At 44.8% G+C, this 12,840-nt stretch overlaps 1 protein-coding gene across 2 annotated transcripts in view; it reads left to right on the top strand.

Moving 5' to 3' along the window:
* Positions 1 to 291: 291 nt before the first annotated feature.
* The window catches only part of Gpr107 (G protein-coupled receptor 107), a 69,566-nt gene continuing 57,017 nt past the window's right edge, over positions 292 to 12,840 (top strand). For both annotated transcript variants that reach the window (XM_020158945.2, XM_020158946.2), the window contains exon 1: positions 292 to 465. In XM_020158945.2, the coding sequence (XP_020014534.1) occupies positions 325 to 465 (141 nt within the window). In that variant the 5' untranslated portion in view covers positions 292 to 324. The remainder of the gene's footprint in view (positions 466 to 12,840) is intronic.

Genomic DNA, 12,840 nt, shown 5'->3' with positions numbered 1-12,840 from the left:
TAAGCCGGCGTCAAGGGTCCCTCAGCACCAGGGTCGCTCGCTCCAAAAGCTACGCGAGTCGGAAGCTGTGATAGCAAACCACACGGCGTCCCCACAGGGGCTTCACCTCCTCTGGCTAAACCGGAAGTCCGCACAGAGGAGGAAGGGTCTCGAGGTGGCCAGCTTAGGACCCTGGAGGTCTTTCCTGGTCGCACGCTTCATCATCATCACCACCAGGCCCGCGGAGTCCGAAGCCATGCCCCCTCCCGGAACCCTTCCGGAGGACGCGCCCTTTGACCCCGGAAGTGGACGGCAGAGGAAGCAGCTGGTGATGCTGGAACAAAGATGGCCGCCCCGGTGCCACTCGGCTCCTCGCTCTCCTGCTGCCTTCGGCTGGCCGCGGGCCTCCGGCTGCTCCCGATGCTGGGACTACTGCAGCTGCTGGCGGAGCCCGGCCTGTGTCGCGTCCACCACCTGGCGCTCAAAGTAAGGCCGGGCAGGGCTGGGCCGAGGCCACTCCCCCGGGCTGAGAGCAACTTGGCCCCCGTGGGAGACTGAGCAGTGGGGCCACCCCTTGTCCTCCGGCCCTGCTTGCTTCCTGAGAGGAGTCTGGTGGGTCCTGTGGGATGGCGGGGCAAGACGGGTTGCGCGGTGGTCCCCTGGTCGTCTGGTAGGGGACGGAGATTGGAACTGATGGGGGGAAGGGGCCGAACTGTGGCGTAACCCCAAAGCGCTGAGGAGGCCGCTCTCGCAATCGCTGTAGGATTCCCTAGGCTCTTCCTCTCCGGTAGTAACCTGTTCTTTCTATTCCGTTGTCACCTCCAACTTTTGTCCCAGTTTCCCTCGTCCGCTGTCACCGCTATTCCATGCCCTTGTACCTTGCGGCTCGGAAAGTATGTGGAACCTTAGCCTCAGTTTACCCGTTCGCTTTAGGGCGCTCGTTGGATTGACCAAAGCTAGAACGCCGGGAGAAATTTCACATCTCGCTTGCAATAAGTGCGTAAGAATTTAAACCCAGCATTAAAAAATGTGTTCCTAAGTAGGGAGCATACCTTTTCTTCTCTCTGGTCATTGTCTTTCTAGACAAAAAAGATATGATAGGCCTAGAATGATCCCCTGATCATGCTTTATAATTCAGTTTAAAGTCCTCTAAGGTTTATACGTACAGATTAATATATCCGAGATTATGACCCAAAGCTCGTACGCTATTTTCATAATATTATAGTTTTGTAGGAAGTTTGTGGGATTGTACAAAGTTTGTCTTGTAAAACACATTGCGTTAACCGTGAAGCATTGCACTTTGTGCATATAGGTTTAAAGAATACAGAATCTAAATATAAAACCTGGCTAGAGGGGTTAGGGGTGTGGTTCAAGTGGTAGAGTGCCTGCCTACAAGCCCAAGGCCCTCAATTCAGACCCCAGTACCAAAAACCAAACCTGACTAGAGCCAAATAGCCATACCCTGGGTATCAGCTTTTGTTTGTAAGTAAGAATTATCTTGATTCAAATGGTTCTTAATCACAGGAAGATGGGTGAATCTTGGCTCCATTTTGGCTCCTTTTTCCTGTTTTTGGAAGCACTGGGGTTTGAACTCAGGGCCTCATGCTTGCTAGGCAGGCACTCTTACTGCTTGAGCCACTCCACACCAGCACTTTTTTTGTGATGGACCTTTTTTTTTTTTTTGAAGATAGGGTCTCCTGAGTTGTTTGCCCAGGGCTGGCTTTGAACCACAATCTTCTGATCTCTGCCTCCTGAGTAGCTAGGATTACAGGTCCCACCAGTACCCAACTTGGTTCCTTTTGAGAATCTGCTACAGAACCTCTCCTCAGAGAAGTGCAGGCTGAGATCTAGACAAAATTTTCTTGTACTTCCTGAGGCTTTATAATCTTGGTGAAGCTTATCCACGGGCCTGAGGATTATCAGTCCAGGTTAAGAACCCCTGACCTTTAAGAGTCTTTAACTTTATAGTTTACAGTCCTGAGTGTTAGACTAAGTAAGGTACTGAGTTCATACAGCTTATGCATTAGAGACAAAGATTGCAAGAGAGCACACTAGTACTGTGTCTCCTGGCTCCCTGTCCAGTGTCCTTCAACATTTTTAGAATTAAAATGACAGCTGGCATCATTCGGTAAAAGTTGGCTATAGTAATATACATAAAAAGTATACCTACCTTAATGGCAGAAGCCAACTGAATTGGCATAATTCTGGTGATTGATTTCTCCCTGTTGTGCTAAATTACTTGATAGTTTTTGTCTTTGTGACATGCTTTGTAAGCACCGTCATTCTCACTTTATAATCAGTATCGGAAGTGTTTCTTTTCTCTTAAATAATCTAATTTTTTACTCAAGGAAGTGAAAGTCACCTGAAGAGACCCTGGCATGCAACATTTATTGGCTTTCTTTGCTTGAGATTAAGAGAAATAAGATGATCAGGTTAGAAACTCAGACTGGCAAGAATAATATGATGAGGTCGCTGAATATCAGGAATATACAATCATTGGTGGGTGGGGGCGTAATTGGGGTTTGAATTCATGGCTTTGTGTTTGCTAGGCGAATGTTATACCACTTGAGCCACATTGCCAGCCCTGCATTTCTTGTTTTTTAAATTAGAGAGGAGCCCTTTCACTTTTAGTTCACTTTTCTCATTTTCCATCATTTTTCTGGTTTCCCCAGTCTGCTCACATTCCTTCTCTTTTGACCTTTTTCCATATTCCTTACTTTGTAAAAGTAGCTCCACTCATGGGTAACTTCCATACTTAAAAACCATCATTTAAAGCATACAATTCAGTGATTGTTGATAAATTTCCTGAGTGTTCAGTATCACCACTATACAGCTGTAGGACATTTCTTTCATTTCATAACATAGCCCCTTTTGCTATGTTACAGTTTCCATTTTCACCTCCAGCCCTAGGCAGCAATTAATCTCCTTTTTTGTCTCTAGATTTGCCCTATCTGGGTACTTCACAAAAATGGAATCACACAGCAGGTAGTCTTTTGTGCCTGGTTTCTTACTTACATTTTTGAAGTTCATGCATGTTGTATCATTAATAATTTGTTCCTGTTCATTGTTAAATATTATTCCATTATATGGGTAGACCATCTTTAGCTGGGCCATTCACCAAGTGAGGGACATTTGGGTTGTTTCTACTTTGTGTGTATGTGGCGGAGAGGACTGGAGTTTGAACTCAGGGCTTTACACTTGCAGAGTAAGCACTCTTCTGCTTGAGCCACACCTCCAGTCCTTGTTTCTACCTTTTATTTATTTATTTTTGATGGTACTGAGGTTTGAACTCAGGGCTGCATGCTTGCTAGGCAGGCGCACTATCACTTGAGCCACACCTCCAGCCCTTAAATTAGTTTTGGAGACACTGCCTTGCTGTATAGCTCAGCTGGCCTCAAACTTGGTGATCCTCCTGTCTCAGCCTCCCATGTGCTGGTATTAAAGGTGTGTGCCACCATGCCTGGCTGTTTCCACTTTTAGCTATTATGAATAGTGCCGCTACAACCACTCACATATAAGTCTTTGTGGGGCTATGTGTCTTCATCTCTTTTGGGGGATACTCAGGAGTGGAGTAGGGTTGCTGGGTTATTTGGTAGATGTATGTTTAGCTTTTAAAGAAACTGCCAGACTTTAATTTCAAAGTGCGTGTGCTGTCACCTCCTACTAGCAAGTCACAGGCTCCTTCCATCATATTATTGGCTGCATTTGTCATTGTCTCCCATATTTCAGAGCAAATGACAAGGATCATGTTACCTAATCCGTAAACATTTCAGTACATACCTATTTTTTAAAAAGTGCCCTTTAAAAGTATAACTTCAAAGCTGTTACAACAATAAAAAAAGTCCTTAATATCATCAAATGTCAAATCAGTTTCAAATTTTCATGGCTCATAAATCCATTTAAAGTTTTGGGTTTCTTTTTTTTTTTTTGGTGGGACTAGGGTTTCAACTCAGGACTTCATGCTTGCAAAGAGGGCACTCTGCTGCTTGAGCCACACCTCCAGCCCATTTTGTTCTGGTTATTTTGGAGATGAGATCTCACAAACTATTTGCCTGGGTTGGCCTCCAGCTGAGGTCAACCAGATCTCAGCCTCTCAGCTAGGATTATAAGCATGAACCACCAGCACCTGCCTTGATTTAAAGTTTTTTGAAAAGGGAATCTAAATGCATCTTGATCTACCACTGACACCCCACACACACACATCTGCTGGTGTCGTTTGTATTTTCTGTAAGTTGATAATTGGATCCAGAGTCTTGATAGTTTTCAAATTTGATTCTTTAGCACAACTGCTTCCTAGAAAGTGCTGTGTGCTTCCATCGAGAGGCGCTGTGTCTCCGTTTATGATGTTGCCTCCTTTGATGCCCAGTGTTTACTCCCTTTGTTCAAAAGGGATACTGAGTGATAATTGATGCTTCAGACCACTCATTTTATGTCAAAGATTGACTGAATGTAGTTGGTTATTGCATTTAAAAATACAAACTAGGCCAGGCACCAGTGGCTCATGCCTGTAACACTAGTTACTCAGAGAGCATACCACTGAGGGGTCGTGACAGAATACCCTGGAAAATTCTAGTGCTTGTTTTGTCTTTGACTTTTATTGTCCCTTTCCTTCTGCTATGAAGACTTTTTTAAGCCTTTTTTTTTTTTTGTGCTGCTATCATCTCGTGCCTTGTAAGCACATGCTCTACTACTGAGCTACAGCCCCAGTCTTATATAGATCTCTGTGTGTGTGTGTGTGTGTGTGTGTGTGTGTGTGTGTGTGTGTGTGTGTGTTTCCCAGTGCATCCTTAAGTGCAGTTTATTTATTTATTTTTTTCCCACTAATAGGAAATAAGTCTGGGCTTTAGAACAGGATTTCTTTTGTGTGTGTGTGTGTGTGTGTGTGTGTGTGTGTGTGTGTGTGTGTAGAACTGGGGATTGGACTCAGGGCCTCACCCTTGCAAGGAAAGTGCTCTACCACTTGAGCCATGCCCCCCGTCCTAGGATTTCTTTTTCTTCAGTTCTTTAGTTGTAGAATGATAGCAAAAATATGGGCCAGGTAATTAGGTACTAGAACACATCTGTGTGGGTGATTAAGAGATGGATGTGTGTACTGGGTTCATTAGTGGCCCCCAAAATTCAGTCTACCTGGAAACTAAGAGTGTCATCTTATTTGGAAATAGGGTCTTTGGAGTTAAGATGAGGTCATACAGGATTAGGGTGGGCTCTCATTATGACTGGTATCCTTAATAAGAAGAGGAGAGATGTCAGACATGGTGGGCACACCTGTGGTCCCAGCCACTGGGGAGGCTGAAGCAGGAAGATAGCTTGAGCCCAGGAGTTCAGAGCCAGCTTGGACCATGTATGAGACCCTATCTCATTAAGAAGAGAAAAGGAGAGAGGGGATGCACAGGTGCACTCAGAGAGGAGGAGGCCATGTGATGTTGGAGGCAGAGACTGGAGTGATGCAACCACAAACCAAGAATGGCCAGCAACCACAACCACAGCCACCAGAAGCTCAGAAGAGGAAAGGAAGGTGGATTTGTCCATTTTCTGTTGTCACTAACATAGTATCACAGATTGGCTAAATTGTAAAGAAAAGGGGTTTATCTAGAGGTACGAGGGCCAGGGGCTGCATCTGCTACTGGCCTTGTTTCTCCCTAGGCGGTGCAGGGCATCACACACAGACAGGAGCACGTGTGCATACATGACTGTGTTCTGGTCTCTGCTTCTTATAGAGCCACCAGTGGTTCAGTAATGGCCTGATGATCCTATCTAATCCTACCCCCTCAAGTCTCACCTGCAATTAAATTCCTACACTCTTACCACAGACCTGAAGGGGATTAATTTCAGCACATGAGTCCTTGGAGGACACGAAAACCATATCCAGACCCTCACTGGATTCTTCCTCAGAACCTCAGAGAAAGCATAGTGCTGCTGACCTTCCAGCCTCCAGAACTGAGAGAAGAAATTTCTGTTGTTTTAACCCACCTGCTTTGTGGTGGTTATTACAGCATCCCTATGCAGTGAGTATAAAGTGTAATAAACTCCCTGCAAAGCCCTGCCTTTTCAGCAACATGCTATTACTTTGTTTTTGAGTAACAGCTTTTAGAGAACATCTTTATCAAAATTAAGTGGTATTTGTAAGTAGATAGCTGAGGTCTCTCACTGAACAAAAGCTCTAGAATTGCTGCCAGTGGATCAGGACCTATCTGATTACACCAGCCTCATATGGTGACTCCTCCTTAAACTAGGAGCTGCCACCCCACCTCCCAGACTGCTTGTGAATTCCCCGTAGAGATAGATTCATCTAGTCACACACACATCCCAAATAAACATGTTTGAAAAGTTTGGGGAAATTAAAAGAGGAATGTCTTCACCCCTGCCATGCCTCTTGGCAGATCCATGACTTCTGGTAAACCTCAAACCCTTCCTAGGAACACCTCCAAAACTGTACTGCTCAGTTTGTAAAATCAGTGTTTGCTGCAACTGAGGTCATGTTTGTCCATGGGCTGCTGTGTCTGTCCGTAGTGAGCTGACCATTTTAACCATGGTGGAGTAGAAAAGCGTACTGTGCTATTGCAGCAGTACCAGACCAAGCCTCCTTGCCTCCTTGGTCTTGTGTTAGAGAGAGCTGTTTTGTTTTTGTTTCTTTTTGGCAGTCAGTACTTTTTTTTTTTTTGGTGGTACTAGGGCTTGAACTCAGGGCCTACACCTTGAGCCACTCCACCAGCCCTTTTTGTGAAGGGTTTTTTTGAGATAGGATCTTGCAAACTATTTGCCAGGGCTGGCTTTGAACCTCAGTCCTCCTGATTGCTGCCTTTTGGATAGCTAGTATTACAGGCGTGAGCCACCGGTGCCCAGGTAGTACTGGGGTTTGAACTCAGGGCTTCACACTTGGTACGTGGGTGCTCTACCTCTTGAGCCCCTCCGCCAACCCAAAGAGAGCTTTGTCAAGGCAGCCAACAACTCATCCCTGGCCCCTTGGAATGAAGAGCAATAAAGGGAAGACAGCTGAAGGGAATGTGGCACTGAATTTTGACTCGGATAGTGTTAAATCTCCATCCCTCTTAAGTGTGCAGCCAAAATGAGGGACTGGGCTGAATACACAGAAGGGTCAACCCTGCCGATCTAGTGATTGGGCTTTCTTCAAAAAATGAAGGGTCCTATGATACTAAGTTTTAAGCAGTAGTCCTAAATATTTAACGTGTTTTATTCACTGACTCCTCATAGCAGCCTTTTGAGATAAATGTTACTGTTTCCAATCCATAAATTAGGAAAGCAAAGCTGGTTAAGTAAGTGGAGGAGGCAGAATTTGGGCCTCGTCAGTGCTCTCTCCATTTTACCACTCCCCCTCCCCGGGGAACTGCAGACATCTGAAGCCCTCGGTCACTGGAAAAGCAGAGTCCTGTTTGCCAGGACCCCAGTCTTCTGTGTGGTTTTTGTATCTCATTTGCTTTGCTGTTGGATTTGATAGTGGTGTTTTGTTTTCTTTAGACAGTGTCTCACTAGGTAGCCCAGGCTGGCCTCAAACCCTCGATTCTCCTGCCTCAGCTTTCCTGGTGCTGGGATTACAGGCATGCACAACCAGCTAGCTGGATTTTTGTTATATGACCCCTTTCTTTTTGTGAGTTGCTATCTATATGCAATGAGCCAAGAATCTGAATATTAAGTTTCTTAGGATAGTGTCTCCTATCGATAATAAAACGCAGTTGAGAAATGATAGATGGCATATTCTTGTTTTTCTGTTAGAGAAACTGATCATGGTGCCTAAAGGTGCTTTTTTGGATCTGATGTTTATTGTAATCAGCAGTCAGAAACAGAGATGTGACTAGAAATCAGGTAGGTCTTGTGAGAGCTGATTCTGATACCACAGGGAGAGCAGCCTGCTTCGGTTGTACCAGAAGGCAGTCTAGAGGTACCGGGGTCTTTACTTTTTCTTTCCTATCCCTCCCCTCCCCTTTCTTTGATAGTGCTGGGTTGTTTTGTTGTGGTGTTTTTTTTGGGGTGGGGGGATGGGTGAGTGATTGGGGTTTAAACTCAGGGCTTTGTACTTGGAAAGCAGCTTCTCTACTACTTGAGCCAAATTTCCAGTTCATTTTGCACTGGTTATTTTTGGAGATGGGGGTCTCGAGAAGTGTTTGCCTGCACTGGTGTGCAACACTGATCCTCCCAGTCTCAGCCTCCCAAGTAGATGGGATTATAGGCGCAAGCCACTAGCTCCTGGCAAAATTTTTTTTGGGGGGGGGGTGGTAACTGGAGTCTAAAATCAGGGCTTTGAGCTTGCAAAGCAGACACTGTCCCTCTTGAGGCACCTCTTGAGCGTCTTTTTTTTTTAAGATAAGGTAGAAGTTAGAGTTTTTATGTGGAATTAGCAGGCAGCTAGTTCCGATTTACAGCGGACTGAATATGTAGCTGAGGAGTAGAGCAGTTGCTTAGCGTGCGTAAGGTTCTGTCCGGTCTGCAGTCCTGCAAAGACAAAAGCAAACCAGACCCAGGACTGCAAGTGGGGCTCATGCAGCAGAGCGCATATTCAGCGTTGGCAGGTCCCTAGCTCAGTCCCGGGGTGGGGCAGGGAGGCAAAGCAAAGGATGTGCTGGCCACCTGAACACCGCATGGGGGCAATACAGTGGAGAGCTGTGAGGGGTGACCAGGTGGAGACTTTGGTTCAAGTCAGTGTTACATAGTTATTGTTTTCTAAAGTCCTGTCTGTAAGAACTAAACTGAACTATCATTCCTGTATTTACTTAAATTTCAATTTACTTAAATTGAAAGCAGTTTAAGGCAAAATTTTGGGGAAGGTAAAGGAAAAGCATTTTTTATGTTCTGCTATTTAGTCAAAATGGCAGATTCTGTGTTTTCAAAGTGAGGAAGAAAGGCGGAAATGCACCAAAATAGTCGTGTTCATGTGTCGAGATCTGGGAATGTTTCTCTCACACATTTCATCTCTAATTCTGACCTTTCTTCTGAGCTATGGGCAGGTGTGTCCAAATATCTCCACCCTGTTTCTACCTAGAGGTCTCCTCATAGCCCCTCTGTATGTTAGAAACCAACTTGGCCTTTCACTCCCCTCCCCCAGCTATATGCTTTCCTCCCATTCTGCCTTTCTTGGTAACTGGACCACTAGCTACTCACGTTCTCAAGCTGAAAATCTGTCATTTCACCAAGTCACCTTGTTCCATAGACTATGCTCTAAATAGCTCCCAGTCCCTTCTCTTCTCTGTGGATCATCACCATGGTTACCATTTGCTTTAGGCCATCCTTGTACCTTCTGGACTTAGGTAGTCTCATAACTGGTGTCCCAACATCATTCCAGTTCATATTTTGTTTTGTAGCAGAGTGAGCTTCCGAAAAGCCAGATCCAATCATGATATTCCACTATAAATTCTTCAGTGCCTCCCTGTCCCCTGGGAGAAGTGCACAGTCTTTAGCAAGGCTGCCAGGCTTCCTGTGAGCCAGCCTACCTAGTCTCCTTGCCCTGCTTTCTTTCGTTTCTAGTTCTTAAAAGTTTAGCTTGATGAAGTTTTGGGTTGCTTCTTTGTTTTTGCCTGAATCCACCCAGGTGAAGAAATAGGACATTACTAACCCCTCAGGAAGCTCTCTGCTTCTCCATCCTAGTCACCAGTGGTCCTGAAGTAGCCAGCAGAAATCTAAACAAGGAAAAAGATAAAAAACAAAAATAATTTTTAAAAAAGAGAGCTAAATAAGGAGGCAGAAAAAGGTCTTACTTTCTTCAGTATCATTTAAGCCATCTAGGAGTCAGCAAGCAGACTGACAGGACAGCACAGGGAACACAAACTTGTGTCTGAGTGGGAACTTCATACACAGCAGAGTTGGCATTAGAGCAGTGGGGCTGGGATGGACGGCTCCAAGGCAGTCTTGGCATAGCTGACTGTGTGCATGCGTGTGTGGCAAGGAGGAGATGCCTACTTTGCATTGTACACAAAGTATGTACTCCAGAGGGTTAAAACCAAAATCTGAAAACCCAACTCCAAATCTTTTAGAGTAAAATACCTGTGAAATTACACAACTGTGAGATTAGCAAGGATGTTTTTAACAAGAAAATTAAAAAATACTACCAGGAATAAAGATTGATAGGTTTTCTCTTTCAAATTTTTAAGTCTTATATGACAAAAGATATCATATAGTTGGTTTTTTTTAAAGACTGAGAGAAAATACAGCCTAAAAATCCAAGAATAGTTGCCAGAATATATAAAGAAGTTTTAAAAAGTCCAGTCGGAAAATGAACACAGGACATAAAAAGATACTTCACAAGAGAGAAGCATTGGCTAATAAACAAATGAGGAGCAGAAATTCACGGAGTCCCAGCAAACGCAAGCTGAGCCCTAGGGCAAAAATGAAGTCTGACAGCGTTCAGAATGGTGAGGACGGAAGGAGTGCAAAGTCTTGTCCTTTGGAGATGGATTTGGCAATTCTAGTCCAACAGAAATGTGCAGGCTCTATAAGACAGGATTTCCATATCTAGATGCACACACCCCAGAAACCCACATTCGTCTGGACACACACCCCAGAAACCTGCACCTATCTGGACACATACCCCAGAAACCTGCACGGGTGTGTGTGTGTGTGTGTGTGTGCGCGTGCATGTGTGTATGTGCGTATTTTATTTATTTAAAGTCCCTGTCTCCTTAAGTTGACCAGGCTGGCTTGGAACTTGCTATCCCAAGTAGCTGGGATTATTGGTATGTACCACCATGCCCTGCTAATGTCAGTATTTTAAAAATAAGAAAAGAACACAACCAGTTCCCGAGTGTGGGGAAGGACTGTGGAAGGAAATAGGATCCCACAAAGACACAAAGGTACTTCATCACTACTATTCTTTTTTCCTTCCTCCATTCCTGTGGTCTGAAACAAGTATGGTATAGATATTTCATAATTCTGGATTGTAAGAAAATGGATATTTGTTGTTTCTCTTTTTACTTTCCTACAATTTACAAAACTTTTTTTTTTTTGGAGGCAAAATATCCTCCTTTTTGAAGCCTAAGCTGGCCTCGAACTTGTGATCCCTCTGTTCTGGGATTACCTGCATACTACACTATGTCCAGCTAGAAAAACATTTTTAAGTCAGGTCCTGTCTGTCTTGCCCTGAGGGCCTCCTGAGGGCGGAGCTTGCTGGTCTTGCTGCATGCTTGCACAGGGTCTGGGATTTGGGACATCTTGTTGAATGAGAGAAATGAGAAGGGTATCATCACCATGTTTGTGAAAGCAGGAAGCCTGTGGGTGCCATCAAGGAGCCGCCCTCCACCTCTAGCTCAGCTTTTCCTTTTCTAGCTTGTGTGAGGTTTGTTTGTTTAGGACCATGTAAAGCTACAATGACTGACAAATGTGTCTTCCATCTCTTGATGGAGAAGGAAACAGCCTCTGTTAGTATTTCTCTGAAGCATAAAGTTATAGCTACTTTTCTCTTTTTTAAATTGTACTTCCGATGAGCTTGACATATTTGGTAATTCAAACTAAATGATATTAAAATAAAACAGGAAATCCCAGGAAAATCTAAAAGTTAGGGGTAGCTTCTCCACGTGGTGTGCATTTCTCTGATGCAGTTGTCATTTGTAATTTTAAGAAGCTAAATTTTATTTAACAATAGTATATTTCACTCTTGAAAGTTAAATAAAAATGATTTTTTTTTTTTTTTTAGTGGCACTGGGGTTTGAACTCAGGGCCTTATGTTTGCTAGACAGGCACTCTTACCACTTGAGCCACTCCACCCGCCCATAAAAATGATTTTTAAAAACATGACACTAGGGTTGGGTGTGGCTCAGTGGCAGAGCACTTGTTGAACATGGGGGAGGCCCTGGGTTCCCTCCCAGCACCCTGAAATGCATACATACACAGGACACACGCACATACGGATATATGCTTCCTTCAGAGGTGTAGCTCACAGAAAGGAGAGCAAGTATAAGTTGCACTCGAGTTCCTGTTGCCTTTCAGAAGCATTTATAGGCGTGAAATGGGGTTTCTGTATGCCCAGCAGTGTTTCTGTGGCTCCCATTCTCGTTAGCTCGGCTGGGCTCCCCACTGTTCCCTGGCGTCACTGGTGCTGTGACAGGGTTCCCTCGCAACTTAACCACCGTCACATACACGTCCCTCTCTCCTTTTCTCTTTTTTGGCATAATCAGACCAAAATCCGAACATATGATAAGATGGAAGCCAGGTGCGGTCTTGTGCAGAGTTCTTCAGAGACTTCTAACGCAAAGTACAGCCACACTGGCCTTGCACCGTCCTCAAGTGCCCGCGCCTCAGACTGCACTGCAGCTTTCTCAGGCCTCCCTGGTGAGCGGCGCCCTCACTCCATCTCTGCTTTGCGTCTCCATAGCGCACATCCTGCTGGTGCCCAGCCCTTTACCGCTCATGTGTTGTCTCTTTCCACTAGAGTATCAGCCCAGTGAGGCAGGAAGCTTGGTTCATGTTATCCACTGCTCCTTCTCAAAGCCTAGAGCAGTGCCTCAGTGAATGAGCTGGTCTTCTTCATTTGGTATCTTTTGTACATAAAAAAAAGTTAGCACATGTGAGCCTGTGTCCTCTTTTTAACACTACAGTAGCCCTCCATTGTAAAGAGGACTCATGCCTCACTAAAAATCTTTGTCTTGTGGATGGAAATTCAGTATTGCCTATTATTGCTTGGTTTGGCTATTGTAAACACAGCTGATGTGAACACTCTTGAACATATGTTTGTGCATCAGTGTTGGTATTTCTATGGAGTGGTGTTGGATTCCTGAGTGGAAGGTTCTAGACAGCCTGGGAAGGCTGGGTTGACCTGTACACCACCAGGAGCACGTGAGTGGACTGATAAGACTGGGCTCATCAAGCCTCGGGATCTCAGCTCGGGCCTTACCTTCTGCTCTCATTTCCCATTTTCTC

The sequence above is a fragment of the Castor canadensis genome, chromosome 13, assembly GCF_047511655.1.
Source record: "Castor canadensis chromosome 13, mCasCan1.hap1v2, whole genome shotgun sequence".
Lineage (NCBI taxonomy): Eukaryota > Metazoa > Chordata > Mammalia > Rodentia > Castoridae > Castor > Castor canadensis.
This window is presented reverse-complemented; position numbering and strand designations above follow the sequence as displayed.